Source organism: Diorhabda carinulata, chromosome 10 (genome assembly GCF_026250575.1).
Source record: "Diorhabda carinulata isolate Delta chromosome 10, icDioCari1.1, whole genome shotgun sequence".
In the NCBI taxonomy this organism is placed as follows: Eukaryota; Metazoa; Arthropoda; class Insecta; order Coleoptera; family Chrysomelidae; genus Diorhabda; species Diorhabda carinulata.
Genome location: NC_079469.1, coordinates 7,542,703 through 7,561,818, shown reverse-complemented (window position 1 = coordinate 7,561,818; position 19,116 = coordinate 7,542,703). Strand labels below are relative to the sequence as shown.

General features: G+C 30.6%; 2 protein-coding genes across 2 annotated transcripts in view; one reads left to right on the top strand and one right to left on the bottom strand.

Annotated features, from left to right (window-relative positions):
• Window positions 1–19,116, top strand: part of LOC130898489 (uncharacterized) — a 32,778-nt gene that overhangs the window by 6,406 nt on the left and 7,256 nt on the right. The gene's annotated exons all lie outside the window — the stretch shown is intronic.
• Window positions 3,494–19,055, bottom strand: LOC130898488 (nuclear pore complex protein Nup160 homolog). The gene is made up of 24 exons (XM_057807830.1): window positions 18,682–19,055; window positions 18,526–18,631; window positions 18,268–18,475; window positions 18,084–18,201; window positions 17,751–17,943; window positions 16,189–16,376; window positions 15,976–16,130; window positions 15,379–15,654; window positions 15,172–15,320; window positions 14,837–15,051; window positions 14,549–14,721; window positions 13,312–13,511; window positions 13,077–13,253; window positions 12,736–12,957; window positions 12,538–12,656; window positions 12,305–12,474; window positions 12,144–12,248; window positions 10,189–10,492; window positions 9,035–9,237; window positions 7,793–7,928; window positions 7,417–7,599; window positions 7,185–7,351; window positions 4,951–5,190; window positions 3,494–3,675 (listed from the first exon to the last, which is right to left on the bottom strand). Exons 1-24 carry the CDS (start codon window positions 18,764–18,766, stop codon window positions 3,547–3,549), a joined length of 4,221 nt encoding a protein of 1,406 aa, XP_057663813.1. The 5' UTR covers window positions 18,767–19,055; the 3' UTR covers window positions 3,494–3,546.

Below are 19,116 nucleotides of genomic sequence, written 5' to 3'. Positions count from 1 at the left end.
GGAGTTGGTCAGTGAAACTAAATACCAAACCGAGTAAGACCTACCTAATTTTCTTCTCTAAGAAGAAAAAACTCGATCTCAAGCCCATCAAGCTATTTTATATATAGAAAATTAAATCTAATTTAATTGCGCATTTTTTTGGTTAAAAACACAAAAATCTGTTTTATATATTTCCAAGAACAAATACATAGTATTTTACCGAAGTATTCTTAATGCGGTAAATTACATTTGTGATTACCAAAAATATAAAATACGGTTTCGCTTAAGAAAATTAGTTTAAAGGTTCAATTTCATGTTGACGCTCGACGCTGGCTTAAACCGTCAAATGAGGTCACGTGATATGATTTCGACTGGAGCGTCATCTTAAATTAATGTAGCGTCAAAAATAAGAGCTTCAAGCTCCAAAACTGTGAGAAAAAAAAATCACTTAAAATATATTACCACTGATCAACAGTCTCTTAACCTATAAAAATAAAGTATGTGTTAAATAATATATTCATTAAATAATGCACATGTCACATTCTTAAGTTTCATATACCAATTAAAATCATAATCAAGTATGACGCTGCATTAATTTAAGATAACGCTAAAGTCAAAATTGTCGTAACCTCATTTGACGCGCTAAGTCAGCATCAACATGAAATTGCACTGTAACACACCAAGAGTGCATTCCATTAAGCTTTATGGCACCTAAAATACTCTTTTGGGCGTTCCACCTAGCGACTACGATCATTGTGGTGGTGGCGAGAACGTCACTCGTGACTAGCGTTCACGATGACCCTTGACAAGAGCAGGGTTGGGGGGAGAGAGAATTTTCAAAACTCAAGCAATGCAGATTCTTGTGATGCGTTACCAAATATTTTACTATCACCACAGAAGATATTTTGATTTTATTTTAATGTAAATCAGCTTAGCACTCCACTAAAAAAATAAATAACTTACAAATTGTAACATAACTTCTTAAAGCTTTCGCTTTATTTTCTCTGTTTTGCCATTCATTAATATTTATCTTAACCATATATGTAATACTTCTATATGGACAGTTTCTATAAGTAGAAGCCGTTCAGACTAAGGGAGAAAAAATGATAACGCTTTCTCTATCCTCTGATGTTCCAGCTCGGCTTTGCGCATTCTCAAGCTTGTGCAACCCGTACGAGGTATCTATCACGAGAGAGAAAATATTATATTGTCAGCACCTTAATGGTGGGTTAATTTCTTCCCGAAAAAACTGTCCATATAGAAGTATTACATAAAGATCTCAACGCTCAAAACACCTCATAATTCATTCCACTTGGGCTTACGATTGTAACGCTATGGACCAAGTGGAACTGAAAAGATCTTGATCGTGAACGTGATTGACGTGAGTGGCTTAGTGGAATGCACCCCAAAACAACACTGTAAGTCTACTAATGACAAGTGACGTTTTCTTATTGGAATGCTTTAAATTTTGCAAGTATACCACATTATCGCCCATGTAGGTGGTTTGTGTTGTATTACTTGTATATGATGTATCACTATGCATTGTGGCATTTATTTGAGGTGTAAACATTTGAGTTTTTTCAAGAAACTCGTAAACAATGAGTGTATTGTGTGTAACTACTTGAAATGAACTACACCTTTGCAAAGACTAGTTGCATTCTTCTGCGGATTACTTAATTTATATTCCTTTGGAAGTGTTTTGTTTGAAACGAACGACATTAAAATGCATTGTAAGTGCATTGGGTTGAGATTAAATTATAAGTGGTTTTAAAATGTTCTGTTGGACGTGAGGATACTCACATATTATTATTATTTTACATATATAGTTAGAAACATGAAATAAGAAACGTTTACAATAAAAGGAGTGCGACAATAAGGCAGCCTGAGCCCATTACTATTAATGGATTTTATGAATGAATTAGAAGTGCTGAAAAAAACTAAAACAATTCATATTGGATTGAATTAGATAATCGTAGCAGAAAACCATAAAGATCTAAAAGAAATTTTGAACAACAAGCACCAAATTCTGACAGAAAATTAAATGAAAATTAAACCAAAGTTATGGTAGTGTCGAATGTAAAAGAAAAAATTCTCAATAGAGAAGAGTGCAAGAAGACTTACAGTCGATCCAGAGTTGACCAGAAACTTAGACAGCTTAGAGCATAGAACTGTACAACATAATCCCTCTTAAAGCAGTATCTGCAAGGCCTAATTGAAAAGTAGAAAGAAGCACAAGATCAATATCAACAGCTTTCTACAAAAAAAAAATAGAGAAGATGAACAAGTTATACTATGCACTAGGCAAGGGGCTCATTAACAAAAAGGAAATTGCCAAGGAAACAAAAAAAGAAAGAAACAAGAGTAAATTGGGAGCAGAAGAGTGAAAAGAGGCACTAGAATTGATAAGAGAAGATTTAAAAGTTGCACCCATACAAGAATTCATAGAAAGGAAAAAACCAAGATGGTGGGGTCACCTAGAAAGGCCATTTAAGAAAATTGTGGAAAATATAATGCCAGGAAAAAGGAAGACCACAAGTAACATGGGAGAATCTTAAAAAAGAAGAGAAAAACATGGGTCTAAGTGAAAAATTTGATGCAAGATAGGAAGGCTGGAAACTTTTTATAATGAATTAGTTGAATAGTGAAACCCCCACAACATATATAGTAAAACAAACTAAAGACCATAAGTTTTAACACAAAAATCAATATCAGTGATATAATAAACTATTAAATTATCATGTCTAGTTACAAATAATTACCATTATATATAATTTAGATTTTGCAATAGGTATTAAACTTTAAAATAAGAAAATTCAGGCAAAGTAGACTTGAATGGACATTACCACTTTTCTTAATGAGACTTTTTATATGATGGCTCAGATAATGTTGAATATTCTTTGTATTAGATTTTTTATATCCATTTATACTTTTGAGAAGTAAAATCAGATTTTTCGTCACTTTTCGTTATTGACCTAAATACACATTAAAACCTTTTGTACCTCATACATTTTTCTGTCATTCTGTTGTGTTTACTAAAATATTTTTGAAGTTAATTTGGTTAAGTATTTTTCCTAGTGTCAGAAAAAATATTCCAGAAAAGATATATCTTTCAGCACCCCTTTATGAAGTACATTAATTAGTAGTAAGTAGCTATAGCAAAAACTGCACTAATAAGAGAAATTCTTATAATTTTAACTTTATTTTCCAACTAATGAAAGTTCAATTTATGTTTTTAATAATTTTCACTCTCCTTATGTAATGTTTTGGCAACTCAATTATAAATAAAGATAAACTGTAATAGGATTTATAATTAGGATAATTTTTTTTTCTAAGTTTTATTACTAGGTTTTATTAGTTTCAAGTTCCTGCTGACATGAACGTATAAAATCTCGCAACTTTTAAAAAAGTGTAGGGATATTATGAATTCAGAACTTTCACATAATTCTCTAACACCAAAAAATAAGATGTTCAGTTTTATGTACTTGGGTGAGGAGTATATTTTTAAAACAAGTAATTTTACTTAAAAAATATTTATTGAATATAAAAAGTGTAATTATAAGGTAAATATTATCTAATTACCGAAGGAAGATTTGTTTTGAGGGATCCTGAAGTTAACTTAGTCTGGCACATCTGGTTTGATACTCGGGTTGCAGTTTCTAAGTACTTGGTGAACAACGATTTCAAATTGTTATATGCCTAAAATAAATTTGAAATCCTTAAAAATAATATCCATTTTTGATTTAGCATAGCTGATAGATATTTTCTAATGGAACCAAGTTTTAATATAGTTTGTATAATAAGTTGGTGTGATAATCAGTATCAGCTTTGCCTTTAACTTTAACATAAGCAACAATCAATGTTAATTTTTAGTCGATAGGGATACTCAAATCTTAACGTTTTCGTTGAACTCAAGATTTAGAGTAAGTTAAATAGTGTATAACCAATCATAGAACAGTTATTAGAAAAGGTTGACAAATTTCCTCATTCAAATGTCACAACATAGAAAATATTGCAGAAAAATATAGAAGGGTCAAATATATAGGTTGCACATCCCAAGATTGAACTATTAATATACAATTTAGGCCTTTGTTGGTTAATCGTGTCCTACCAAGTATAAATTACATTTACATATTGAAGAAAATCAATTTATGATTAAATTTTGAGATGATTTAGTATTTTCTAAGATTGTCTCAATTCAAGTGTCTCTAACGATCTCATCCATCCTGCCCTGCTAGTTGACAATTGACAGTTTACTTCTACAATAGACAGTGTATAACGACAAATGACAGATTATTAATGTAAAATAATCTGGAAATGACAAACGAAAGTTTATTTCTACAATAGACTGTGTATACCGACAAATGACAGTTAATTTATGTAAAAAAGAGTCTATAAGGACAAATGACAGTTTATTTCTACAATAACAAATGTATAATGACAAATGGCAGTTTATTTATGTGAAAGACAGTTTATAAGAACAAATGGCAGTTTAATTCTGTAGAAGACTGTCTCTAAAGACATAAAATAGTTTGTACATTAAACTAAAACCGCAACAAAGTACTATACAAATGAAACAGAATATAAATGGTCGCAAACCATTCAATAATGAAATGATAAATGAAAGTTTTAATACGATCAAAGCCATGAATTTCCTATAAAAATCTTTTTGTAAAAGACAGTCTATAACGACAAATGACAGTTTACTTCTACAATAGACAATGTAAAACGACAAATGACAGGTTATTTATATAAAATAGTCTGGAAATAACAAATAAAAGTTTATTTCTACCAAATACACTCTATACCGACAAATGACAGTTTATTTCTACAATAAACTGTGTATAACGACAATTAACAGTTTATGTGGAAGACAGTCTATAACAACAACAGAAATAAAAACTTTTAACCACCTTGGAACGTTTTTTATATGAATTTCATTTGTACTTCATTAGATATTGACTTGAATCTCACCTGTAAATATGGTTGTTCTATATTGTTTGAATTTTGAATATCAAGTTCGTCAATTAATCGTTGGATAGCATAAACTGGCAAACAAAACGCCGGTGACGTAGGTCCTAATGATTGTGCGAATCCGAACAATTCTTTACCGTATCCCAAAGCGGCTAGTATATATTCATTAACGAATTCAATAGCCTCTTCCAGTCTTCCAGACGAATGTAATAATCTCAGCAGTTCTGCGGGGTTCCTCACCTATAAAATTAAATGAAAGAACTTTACTGCCATCATAAAAAATAACATAAAAATATAACTAATGGGCTTTGCGGTGATTAAAAAAATGGTTTACATAAGAGCATGGTTTGGTCTTATGTTGCAAGGCCAAGAGATGACATTTGTTCTAGGTATACAATAAATATATCAGAGCACCGAGCGAGGAAAGCATTCAATCAAGGGGAGGTGATGCAGATGAAATTAGAATAGAACCAGAACTGTAACGAGAACAAAACCAGCAGAATAAAATTTCCTGTAATGTAACCTTTCATCTGTTTTAGTATTATTGCCCTATTTGCCAACTTAGAAGGTTCTTTTTTATCTACACACAAAAAGATTTAAATGAGAGGTTTTTAGAGTTTTCCGGTAACCTATTCCACTTTGAACCGAGGTATCCAAAAAAGATTTTTGAAAGCTATCCTAACGATTTTGAGGTACTCTATTATTTCTAGAATGTGAGAATGGTTTATCGAATAAAATAAATTAAACAAATATGTAGGCTGACAGTTTTTTATTATTTTATAAATAAAACTAAGCGTGTGTCACTTCCTCCGATTCTTAATGTTAAGAATAGAATTTCTGTTGCAAGTGGAGAGTTACATGATCTCGAAAAGGTCTGTATTGGTTATACCTGTCCTGTCACAGGTAGAAATTGCATTTCCATATTAAAGAAAATCAAGTTATAATTAAATTTTCTACAATTGTCTCTAACCATCTCTGCAGAGACTTTTTTGCTAGCAGACCATTGAGAGTCGTGATAGAAACACTTTTGGCTACACTAAGAATGGGTTCTGGACCCATTGGTGGATTGTAGGAGTTCTTGAAGGACTTTCTTCCACTCCAATAAAGTTTCCTATAAAAATGTTTTGTGAAAGATAGTCTATAACAACAAATGACAGTTTATTTCTCTAAAAGACAATCTCCAAAGACATAAAATAGTTTTTACATTGAAAGATTGCAAACCATTCAATGATGACGTAAAAAGTTTTAATGCGATCAAAGCCATAAATTTCTATAACGACAAATGACAGTTTATTTGTGAGAAAGATAGTCTCTGACGATAAATGACAGTTTATTTATGTGAAAGACAATTTCTAACGATAAATGACAGTTTATTTAGGTGAAAGACAGTCTATAACAACAAATGACAATTTATTTGATATGGAATAGAATAGACATTAAACAGAAAATAAAAGTTTGCAAACCATTCAATAATGACAGAAAGTTTTAATGCGATCAAAGCCATAAATTTCCCATAAAAATGTTTTTGTAAAAGACAGTCTGTGACGATAAATGACAGTTTACTTCTACAATAGACACTGTATAACAACATAAAAAGAGTAAAAGTGTATAAAGACAAAATAGTTTGTACATCCAAAAACCGCAACAAAGTACTATAGACATGAAACAGAAAATAAAAGATGTCATTCGGTAATAGTATAGAAAGTTCTACTGAGATCAAAGTTCTAAATAATGGAATTTCTGCTTAAGTGGGGGTGTGATCTCGATTGGGTAAATTAAACGAAGAATGCATGCAGCAATTTTTTAAGAGAGTTAGAAATTGCAACAGTTATCGAATTAGAATAAACTATATCTCCGTAATCAAGAAGTGTTACAAAGTTTTTTGCTTCGTTTACTATTGGTATGTTTTCGTTATCAATATTTATGCCGAAATTACTAGTTACATAAGTTAGCTGTTGTCTGCTGCAACCAAAAAACGGTAACTTTGCAATTAGTTTTAAATTGTGATTTTCTGAAAATAATTTTATGTTATTCAGGCTGTCACTATATTACTCCAGAATAACTAGAAGTTCGAAAAGGAAACGTATAATTGTGAATCGTCTGTAGTAAACTTTAACTAACATAAACTGCTATTTACAGCAGGCATTCATTTCTGAGGATATCTTCTAAAATGTTTTTGTATACTTTTTTTAAATGGAAATAAATTTTTACATTATTGTTTCTAATCTACTTACTTTATAGGAAGCGACAAGCCAATGCGGAAAAAAAATTCTCATGTTAACAATCTTTTTAGCAATAATATAATGTAGTGTAGTCATATTGGGTTCTTCGTACTTTTCCAAGCAATCTCGAAGAAATTGCCAAACTACAGCAGCAGCACTATCTCTATTCACTGGAAGATCTGGAAATAAAAAGAATAAAAGGTTATTTTTATTTCTTTTGTTTTCATTACATTTATTTTACTACCTTGTAAATCATTTTCCACTAACCAATTCCAGGCACTAGGGTTTTCTTCTTCTGAGAGTATGACACAATGTTTCGTTAATACTTCAAATACACTTGTGTAAGGTAACTCAAAAGTTGTACAAATGTCCAATGAAGTTTTGAACAATCCGGCAGCATTCAATGAAGATACTAATTCTATTGGGCCTACAAACAAAACTTTCTCTGCTTATTTGTTAAACTTAGAGATGTTTTGATTTAGGAAAACAAGAATAGCATAATATGTGTATATAAGAGATTTGGTAACACTTCTTTTTTTTAATTATGGAAATCAGGATTTAAATAGAATTAATTACAACAATCACTCAAAAAAACTGAAAAATTTGTGAGAAAAACTTACTGGTAATATTAACTGGAGATGAAGTTGAAGTGAATCTTGCCAATTTCAGTTTAGCACTTGCAAAAATTAATTCTTTCTCTACTGTTTCAATATCAACTACTTCAACTTGTTTTCTTAATTTGAAAACTTTCATTTCCTAAAAAAATATAATACAAGGTTCATATAAAAAATTTCAAAATTATTCAAAAATATCAATTATACAGTATTACAAAAAAATTACAGAGCATAGGAAAACTAATATGATAAATTTAACTATTTCACTCCAATTTACCAGAGCGGAATTGGACATTTGTGAGTGAAAATTTGTCTTTGGTCCTTGTTTGCTTTTGCTGATTCATTTCAAAGTGCTACAAGCTGCGTTATTCTAGTTCTTAAAAATATATACAAAAAAATAATTATAGTTGATTTTAAATAAAAAGAAATGAGAAAATATTTCTCGAGTACATCTATGGAGTTTTGTAAATTATTCAAAATCATAATAAATGTAAGTTTCAAAATTATCTGGTACTATGAAGGCTTGTACACACTAGAAGACATGTTGCACTATTTTGGTATCAGAGACGTGTCTACGATTGTCTACGTAAACATATCTATAGACATAGACAGCTACCGAGTGGCTTGGTTCGACTTTTTTTGTGTTCGGTTCTTCATTTTTTATTTACACAGCGGTTGGTGAAAATGTAGTCGAACGAGGAGGTTTTAAAATTGATTGAAAGTTTCCAAGCATTCCAATCATTTTTTCTTGTTTCTCTAAATTTTGTTTCTTGCTTCATTATCAACCCTCCGACCATCAGAAGAAACTCCTCAAAATTAGCATTGTCACAAATAGTTAGTCATCATTTGAAAATTCTTTTTTTTTGTGCAGTCAAACCTCCTCACTCTTATTTTGATACTGATCGATTAGAATCCTAATAAAATTAAACAAAAATTAGGGTTCTTAAGGATTGCGATAGAAATCCAATAAACAGTCGCGTTTATAATAATTAATGGGACTTTTCTATTGGAAATTAAATAGGTAGATTGAAATTGAAAACAACGTCCTCGATGAGTCTCCAAAACACAGTATTTAAATGTTATGAGAATTCAGGATTCGAAGACAAGGTCAGCAGTGATATGTTAAAGAAAAATATTTCATTTACAAGACAAATTTTCCACCTTATGAACGATTCATTTATTATTCATACATTTGAAGAGAGACTGAACTTGATGAAATAACTTCAAGGTTTTGTATATCAGTATTACCTTGTTTGAACCAGCCAATGGTTGTATGTAAACAACTTCGTCTTCTTCGTCTGGATCGGCTGGTCTAACCACCCAAGCATGTTCGATCTTACATAGATGCAAAACATTTTTGGCTGCCAAATAACATTTTACTTGTTTCTCCAATGCATCAACACTGTTTACATGATTTAATCTAAAAGCCTGTTCGTACATTACTGATGCAGCTAAAACATTTATTTTTATCGATCACTATAAATTATTAGTTTCTATAATAATTTTAAAATTTTGGACATTCTATTTACTTAAGAAGTGCTTTCGATTCAGTAAAAAGAGAGAAAATAACAGAAGACAGGGAATTCCAAGAAAATTAGAAAAATTAATAGAAATAATAATAAATAAGAGTGACATTAAAGTGAGATTCCAAGGCACAACATCACAAAAGACACACACAAATAAAGGCGTAAAACAGGAAGACCCAATGTTACCAACATTATTCAATATAATATTGGAAGGCATTGTGAGAAACGCAGGATTACAAAATAAGAACATTATAACAGAAGTAACACAGATATTAGCATATACAAGTATGTAACTAGCATAGTAAATGGACAGAGGTAATTAATAAAGGCGATCAACAAATTAGAAGAAGCAAGAAGAAAGAGCAAACCAACTGAAAACTGTCAAATACAATTTTGAAACAGTATCGACCTTTAACTATCTAGGAATAACTTTGGGACAAACAGCCAGAGACAGGATAAAGGAAAGGATACAAAGGGTATCAATTCTATGAAAGAAACAAAATTCTATTAAAAAACGAAATAAAAATGTACAAAACTCTGATAAGACCAGTAATCACGTATGCGATGGAAAAAACAGTAATCAATAAAAAGTAAGAATAGCTTAAAGAACCAAGAAAACGATAATGAGAAGTATAACTGGTCCAAACATAACACAGGAGGGAGAAAGAAGAGCAAAGAAAAACGAAGAAATAGAGAAACAGCTGGAGAAGGAAAATATAGTGAGATACATAAAAGCACAAAGACTCAACTGGGCCGGGCATATAATAAGGAGAAAACGGAAAAAAATAAAATAAAAACTTTTGAGAGTGTAACAAGCAAAAATACAAATTTTGAAGGATCTTATTATCAAGAACATCTTAGATTTAATACGCTTACCTAATCTGTGAGAAAGAGGTCCTCTTTTTATCTGATACGAATACAAAAAATCATAAAATATATTATTAACTGCGTCAGAAGCTCTAGCTCTTGTTAATAATATGTTAGTAAAAAATTCATCCATGCTACCATATGTGAAATTCAACAAAACGTCTAATTTCTTTTCATCCAATAACGTTTTAACTAAATCCCTTAGATTATCCTTCTTACGATCCGGATCTGGATTTGAGTTGAGTGAGTCGAATGCTAATTCATAATGTTTTAAAGCCAGATGGTGTTTGAATTTTATTGAATACAACGTTGCCTGAAAAATAAACCGTTTAAAAAATTTCAACAGATATATTATCACATGATAAATTGGTTTGTTATTTGAATTAGGAGATTAAATATCGGTCAATTACTCTTACGGATGCACAGTGAGTCCTATGCACTAAAAATCTGACCAAAAGTTCAAATTATAAAGCGTTATGGAAAGCTTTTAACCAAAAAATAGCTGAACCAGATAAGCTTTTGATATCAAATCAACTTTGAGTATAATTTTTTCAATACAAAATGCAAATTTATATTCGGAACTGCTGTTTCTATTCCGGCTCATAATGCCAATGTAGAGAATATATTCTCATTAATTTCACAACTGTGAGGAACGAAGCCTAGATACAATCTCGTCAGTAACTAAAATTTAATTCTCTTTTGGTGTTTTGGATATAATGTAGTTATGGGTTAAAGAAATCAAAGTACATTGTACAATATTAATATAGAAATGATTTTTATTGAAAATTTCTTGAACCGTTAGTGATACTCATACTGAAATTTATCCAACACTCACAATTACACTGTCTGATGCGCGTTTCGATAAACAAGTTATCGTCTTCAGAGACTGAAGGTTAACTAAAACCTAAATTTTCCCACCAATGAACTTTCTCCCGCGAAAATATGAATAGGGACAAATAGTCAATTCCTTACAACCCACTCTATAGTTTAGTAGTCAAGGAATAAATATGAAGATTCCCGTCGAGGAGGTTTTCCAGCTTGTTTTAATTTTAGCGGGAGAAGATTTATTGGTGGGAAAATTCAATATAAAAGTAAGTCAAGTTATTAGATTCCAGTTTACTTCCAGTCTTTGAAGACGATAACTTGGTTATCGAAACGCGTCAAACAATGTAATTGTGAGTAATCAAGTCAAAGAAAAACAATATTAGTCACACTTAGTTACGTCTTAATTCTTTGTTTAGATAAAACGGCATAGTATATAGAATCTGTCAAACAAACAAAAATTGGCTGCCAATATTTGCTCCCTTTGAAAATATAGTAATTTTTATGTAACGGATATTTATATGCGGTTATTTAGGAAATATTAGAATACAGTAGTTTTTTCTCATTTAATGGAATTTTCAGTTAAAACTAGCTTTCATTGGGGAATTGCATTAATGGAAAACAATGTTCCCAGTTGAAAAATTTATTGTTTATCAATTTTATTCTACTAAAACACTTAAAAGTCAAAGTTTTTAAAATAAACTTCCGTGGCATATCATTTTTTTTGTATAAACCGAGATTAGAAACACAAGATTTTTTTCAGGAGCATCTTACAAAACCTTGCCATCCACCTGAGCCGGTGGTGGATGATTTTTCAGTAGCACTGCGAAGAGATAAAGTTGTATCTGGGACTCCATCCAATGGTAGAAATACCTCCATATATGCAGTGAATTGACACTATTTTTAACTGAAGAAGTTTTTGAGAACTTGTTTTCCCTAGTCAACACTATAATTAACTGAAAACGGATTTCAATTGTAACATATATATATATATATATATATATATATATATATATATATATATATATATATATATATATATATATATATATATATATATATTATATATATATATTTTTATAATCTTTATGGTGTTCTTAAACAGTTACGGATAGTTGTACACTAAAATTATTTGATCTTACCCATAATGGATCATCTGTTTCTACAGAACTTAGTGCTGCGTGTGCTGTGTTAGCCACACTAATAACACAATCTCTTGCTTTATGCAATTCAAACAGTTGAATAGCCTAAAAAACATATTCAATCATAGTTATAGATAACTTGATATAGTAACAAATCTTACTTTTAAATAATAACAGATATACGCTTTAGTGGGATTGTCTTCATTTCCTTTTAAAATCCTTTCTTGTAAAAAAGTGTCAGTAAAAATACCCTTGGCTGCTGTTTCAAATAAATCTTCAGCTTTGTAGTATTCGCCCGTTGTTAAAAATGCAGCAGCTAATAAAAAATTCCCTAGAAATTGACGATTAAATAGATTTCATTTATATAAATCACAATAGATAGTTATATACTTACTTGTACAACTGTTCCATTCGCACCAGTTGCTCAAAAGTCTAACGTATTGTTGTAACCATAAATGCTGACCACTTCCTAATAACCATTCCGCTAGAACTGTACCTCCACTTATCGGCCAGCTAAATATTCGTTAAAGAAGATATGATTTATCAATAACTCATTTTTTTAACACACTTTATAGTTATTTTAAAAGGATACATGATGTGTCGAACATGATTCAAATAAGGTAACAACGAAAGGTGCCAATGGGCAAGTGCTTCATCACTACACGTCACTCTGGCAAATGATTTTCTTGCTTCCTGTCCACCAGTAGATGAAATGAAAAGTTCCAATAATGAACTACACATACTAACCGGTCTCAAATTTAAAACAGGAGGTAATTTGAGTGGTGTTAATCTATTTATTGAAGATTCTCGACTCCTAAAAATAATAAACTCATACTAATTAATTTTGATCAGATATTTTTTTGTCAAATGGTGGATGAGAGGAGATATTTAAAGATGAGGAAGTTAAAATAACGAAATATCGAATATACTTACGGTAAATTAGCTATACTGGTTAATCCACATAACCATAGCACAACATAACTGGCTTGAGTGAGCACAACTATTTCAGGAGTACAAACTGAACGTACGGCCTCTAATACACCCCAATCAAGACTTTTTTCGTTGAGTAGTATATTACATATCAAAAGTAAATTTCGACATATTTGGAATCTAGAAATAACTGTATTTATTGTAGGAATTAGTAAAATACTTAGTTCAATACTAGTACCTATTTTCAGATTGTTGTCTTAAACTTTCCGCGACTACTGAAGTACCTAATAAGGAACTAAAATGGTACATTGCATTAGGGTTGATATCATTATCGGGATTAGCCAATGTATTCTCATATCTCAAAAGTTCCAAAATTTTGTGCATAGCTTTGTACAAGTCACCAATATCGTTAAGCATTTCCAAAACATGAGAAGAAAACTAGAACAGAGAAGAAAGACTAGTGCCTATTATAAGGGTCAGAAATGACGCATAATTGAATATTTTTTTTCTCGTTTTCTAAATTATAATTCCATATAAAACTTTTTGTTAATTATTTTTTGATAATAAAGTGTGTTTTTCTTTAACATCATTTTATAGAGGGCGCCAAAGTTGAAACTGCGAAAATGATAGCCTCCCTCTGCGCTCAGATAATCTCAAATTTGGTAAATATGAAAAAAAAATTCAAAAAGCTTTTTTAAGAGGAAGACAATTTTTCAATTTGATGCAATTTGACACTGTTTTAACCCGTGGGATATTTCAAGTACTTCAGTAAGATCTAGATTAGTCAATTTGAACAAGATGTTTATGATCAATCAAAAGACTGTTACTCGTTTTTAACTGACTCATTTTCACTTTTAAATCATTCTTACCATTTGAAATAGTCTTCAAAATTGTATAGATTTCAATAATTTCTTTGACAGTTTTTTGCAACTTGAAACAAAACTTAATGGCATTGGTCAAAATCTATGTTTCATAACAGACAAAGCAAACATAATATCACTTAAATGACTATAGTAACAGACTAAGAAGCTAAAACTGATTCAAACTCTTGTCGCTGTTTGCTTCAATACATATGAATGTGAATTGCTACTATAAAAATTTATTCACCATATTTTTTATCATTCCTTCCAAGTATGGAAAACATAATAATGGTTTGAACACCTCTAGATGCAAGATAACCAATTCTAAAACAGTGTGGACTCCACCAGACCAAGATCATGAAATGGGGCAATAAGAGCAACAATGGGGTACATAGAATAAGCTTTTTCAATAAAAAATCTGCATAATTAGAACCAATATGTTTTTACAACACTGAATAAAATTGAAATAGCAGCTTTATAAACAAACATCATGTTTAAAAATATATTTTATATGCTGGAATATATTCTTGATTACCAGTTTGTTCATTTTTTCATGTTGCCTGTCTATTGTATCAAATTAATATTTTTTTGTAAACCTGTATTAAAAAATCTCACTTGACAATCCATTTCGGATTGGATTTTCTCCAATAAATTTTCCATCACAACATCTGGTAGCTGAAGATTAAAAAGTTCTTTTTCGAATGCTTGTAGAAAGTTAAGATTGATTTGTTCTTCTAAATACACTATAACTTGGAATAATTTCATTACATCATCTGTGGTTTCCAAATCTAAAACCATATAAAATTTATTTAAACCTGAGAACAGCTTTTATTAATAAAATATATGTTTTTTTAATTTTTAGATTTTTTTTCTATATTCATACATAATTGATGTGACTTATACCTTCAGATAACATTGAAAAATTAACAAACTGATCTCTATATACATCTTCATTACATAATGTCATGTGTTCTAAGGGATCCAATGGTCTAAGAAACGAAAAAGTTGATTTTTTTAGAAACACTGCACCTGATACAGATGGCAGTAGCATCAAACCCAATGGTTTCAAACTTGCAATATGATACTGAACACAACATGAATAAAATTTCTGCCAGCACCTGAAACCCAATATATTAATTAAAATAATATAGTTTTCTATTGTTAACTAATATGTAGTGATAGTGTTACTTCAAAATATGATTTAAAATTATAAAATTGCCCTCAAGTTTGTTTCTTACCACTCTGCACATTCTAAATATTCCTCATCGTTAACAACTGAATCATTCAACACATTGTGAATTTCATTTTCCACAGCAAGGCATATTCTTTGTTTTAACGCTGTAGCTGATATGTGAGCATCAGATAATATAGTTGATCTTTTATAAATCTGAAATTGGAAAGTTAAATAATTGAAACTGAAAATTACAAAAAACAAAGAAACCTACTGAAAGTGCTTTGCTTATAATATGTAATGGAAACCTTCCAGGGTGAAATATGTATTGCAAATAAACCTGCCTAGGATCACCCTCTCCATCATTAGATGGAGCTTCGTTGGCATCTGGTATTGTTTCCAGTATAACCGGAGACCAGCTGCTAGATTTAAAAACACCAGATTGTTGAGAAACTGGAAGACTAGCTGTATATACCATGCTATCTCCATCTTCACATCGCCATACTGACCAAATACGATTTGTTTGTACAGCAAAATCAATAAGGTCATTCTGGAAAGAAGAATAACTTAATCAAAATAATGAATAAAAAAAAATTTATAATAAAAATAATTATTGAAGCCTACTACGCTTTTTAGCTGTGAGACATGGACATTTAAACAAAACCAAGTAGATCTTATATAAGCAATGAAAATGAAATTCCTCAAAAAATAGAAAATAAAACAAAAAAGATAGAATAAGAAATGAAACATTTGGAGAAATACAAAAGATAAAAATACATGAATAAAAAAGTATATGTCATAACTCCAAATCAAACAGCCATACACTGCATGGCTTAGAATTAAATAAAAATAGAATATTAAGAATAATTACCTCAGGAGAATATAGTGTAACTAATCTGTCAATTGTTATTTCCTGTCCCCTTATCATCGGATTTAAAATATGAAATTGACAGCCACTGGAGTAATTCAAAAATACAGCTAAAATACTTTCACCACTATTACCATCAACTGCTTTTCTTAATATAGCTGAAATAAAATGAATTTAAGCACATGAATCATAATGTTCTTCTGAATAAATAGGTACCTGCTTGTACTCGATCTTTTGTATTATCACCAGTTTTTTCTCTCACATCTATAACAGCAACACATTGCCCTTTACTACATGACCAAAACTTCAAATGTGCATCTCTTGTTAGGGTTAACACATAAGTTTCATAATCCACGATATAAAAAAGAAGACTAACTATTGCATCACCATCTGAGTTTCTAGATCTAAAATTACAATCAGAAATTAAACAAAGGATCTATTGTAATTATGTTCTTGCTTTTGTACAGTATTTAAAATTGATCCATTAATCCCACTCTTTTTGAAAATTCAGAATGTGGGATGGTTGTAGCTGCTAGAGATCTTCATCTTCTATTTGATACGCTCCCAGGTGTAATTCTCTCAATTTCCTAATCTCTCTCACAATGTGGATAGAAGTTTACTTAGCAGAATCTGCTAAAGTACCTTCAGATGTCCATTGAGGTGGCAATGCCCTGACAAGATTCCTGTTATTATTCATAGGTTGACACATTCAAGAGATCATTCTTAGTTATAATTTCCCTGAAAAATATTTGTATGTTGTTCCAGTAACTAATTGTTTCCCTATTTACCTTCTTTTCTAGAGTTTTCTCTATTGTCCTGGAGTCGATTCCTCAAAAGGGTTCAGTTCGTATGAGAGGTTTATCTACTCTTACTCCAGCAATTCTGTACGCTATTTCATTTCCCTCCATTCCTGTGTGCCCTGGAACTCATTGGAGGGTGACTATTCTTTTTACCTAGCTCATTTAACTTGTCCAGGTATTCACAAACCAGGTTGGATCTTATGACATTGGAGCTTAGAGGTATAATGGTAGCTATTTCATTTCTCTCCACTCCAGTGTGTCCCTGAACACATGGGAGGGTGACTTTATTCTTCTTATCTAGCTCAATAAACTTTTTTATGACATTGAAGCTTACAGCTCTAATGGCTGCTTGGGTATTGGACAAGAAGATAATCTGTTTGTGATAATTTCTTGAATTGGACACATTTTTGAATTGCAAATATTTCTGCTTGAAAAATACTTGACGTATTACTGCAGAGTATTTGGTTCTGGACCCATACACTTCTATTCAAGTCCTGTCTGCTCTTTTGGAGCCATCTGTATACAATTTGATGACATTTATGTTCATTTCCCATATGGTATTTTGATCCCATTTGCTTTTACAGATTGTTTTGAGGTACATTTTTTCTCAATTCTGAATTAGAATTAGAATTAGAACTTAGAATCACTTCTAGTGCAGCCGTTTGGCATATTCTCATGGTCCCAGTTGCACATATGCAAGCCAGGCATTGTAATTTTGAGAAATACAAAGATTGGCTTGGATAAAAAAGTGATTATAAAACAAATCAAAAATAGAACTAAAATATATTCACGGTTAAGATGTATATGAAAACTAATAATATGTAGTTACTAATTCGTATTGATTAAATTAATAACTAATAAGTAATTTAGGGTTTTCTAATATTTCTATATAATCTATACAATAAATGTATTGAAAACTAAATTATATTTCATACTATTTAAAGAACATTTTACATGTTTATATTGGTGACTACTAACCTAAATTTCTCAGCAATTCCTGATAAAAATCTGGGTACCAAAGATTCTCCTTTTAATTCAGTACATACAACCTGTTCGTTATCTGGATTTTGCTTTATTAATAACAATTCCGTAGATGGATATGCTAATACAAAAAATGCTTCTTCAGTTTCAGGCAGCAAATAAGAGCTAGCCAGATTTGGTAACTGATCAACTAAAAATAAATATTAAGTGTGGAAAAAGCAATAAATTGTAAATTCAACTTTACATTTTTATAATATAAAAGTTGAAATATTTTTGTTTTTACAAAAATAAATAGAAGAAAGTTACATTATACAATTATAATTTACTCACTGGCAGTAGTTGGGTTGTTGAAAACATAAAATGTATTAGGATTTCTAGCATCAACTGGTGAAGCTTTTAAAAATATAGAAGGAGCTGCAAGATCCGGATGAATTCCCAAAAATTCATCCTACAATAAAATTCAACTCTGAAAAACTACTAAAAGCAATAACAAGTTGAATATAACGCAACGTACCTGCCTATGAAACCTATCAGGATGTGGAAATATCAGACGATGAACACTACATACTGTTGGTACAAGAACTATAATATTTTCATATGTTTCATGTATAGAAACTCCATCTAATATAGGTGTGTCTATAAACCGGTATCGCACTCTGTTTGAAGTTAGGTTTATGTCCAAACTGTGTTCTACCAATTCCAATACATCATAATTAATTCTCCTAAAACAAACTTTTTATTATATACACCCAAAATAAGGAATAATAAATACCAGTAGATAAAACGGTTTCTTGTGTGGTGTTTAGTTGAATCTTCGTAACAAAAACCATTAGATTTTTCTGCTACTTTTATATCTTGTAATGTACTTTGAGTACCTCCTACAAACAATCCATAGGTAACTTAGAAAAGTTATATGAATGAAACATACCTGTTGTAAGAGTTATTTCTTTCCAATTTTCGAAAACTGTTTGATCTGGTATCACTTCACGATAACTTAAAGTAAATTCAGTCATGTTTAAATCCTGCCCCAAATAAAATAATAAGCTCTTTAAAATACGGTTATGAGATACATAACCTTAAAATTAGGCGCGTATAGTAATTTGAGTTCAGGGTTACCACTTCATTTTTTATGTATAGTCAATGGTATAGTTGAAAAAAAAATGTTCTATAGGGTTAGAAATAATTATTTTCTTACGCTCTAGATATCTCTTTATTCATTCGAAGTTAGATTTAAACCCTCTCATTAATTGTACAATAATATTTAGTACCTACCCATTCATTTACTAACAAGTTTTTATTTCCTTCCAAAACAGATATTCCGAAAAAAAAATATGCAATAAAGGTACAAATAGAATAAAATGAT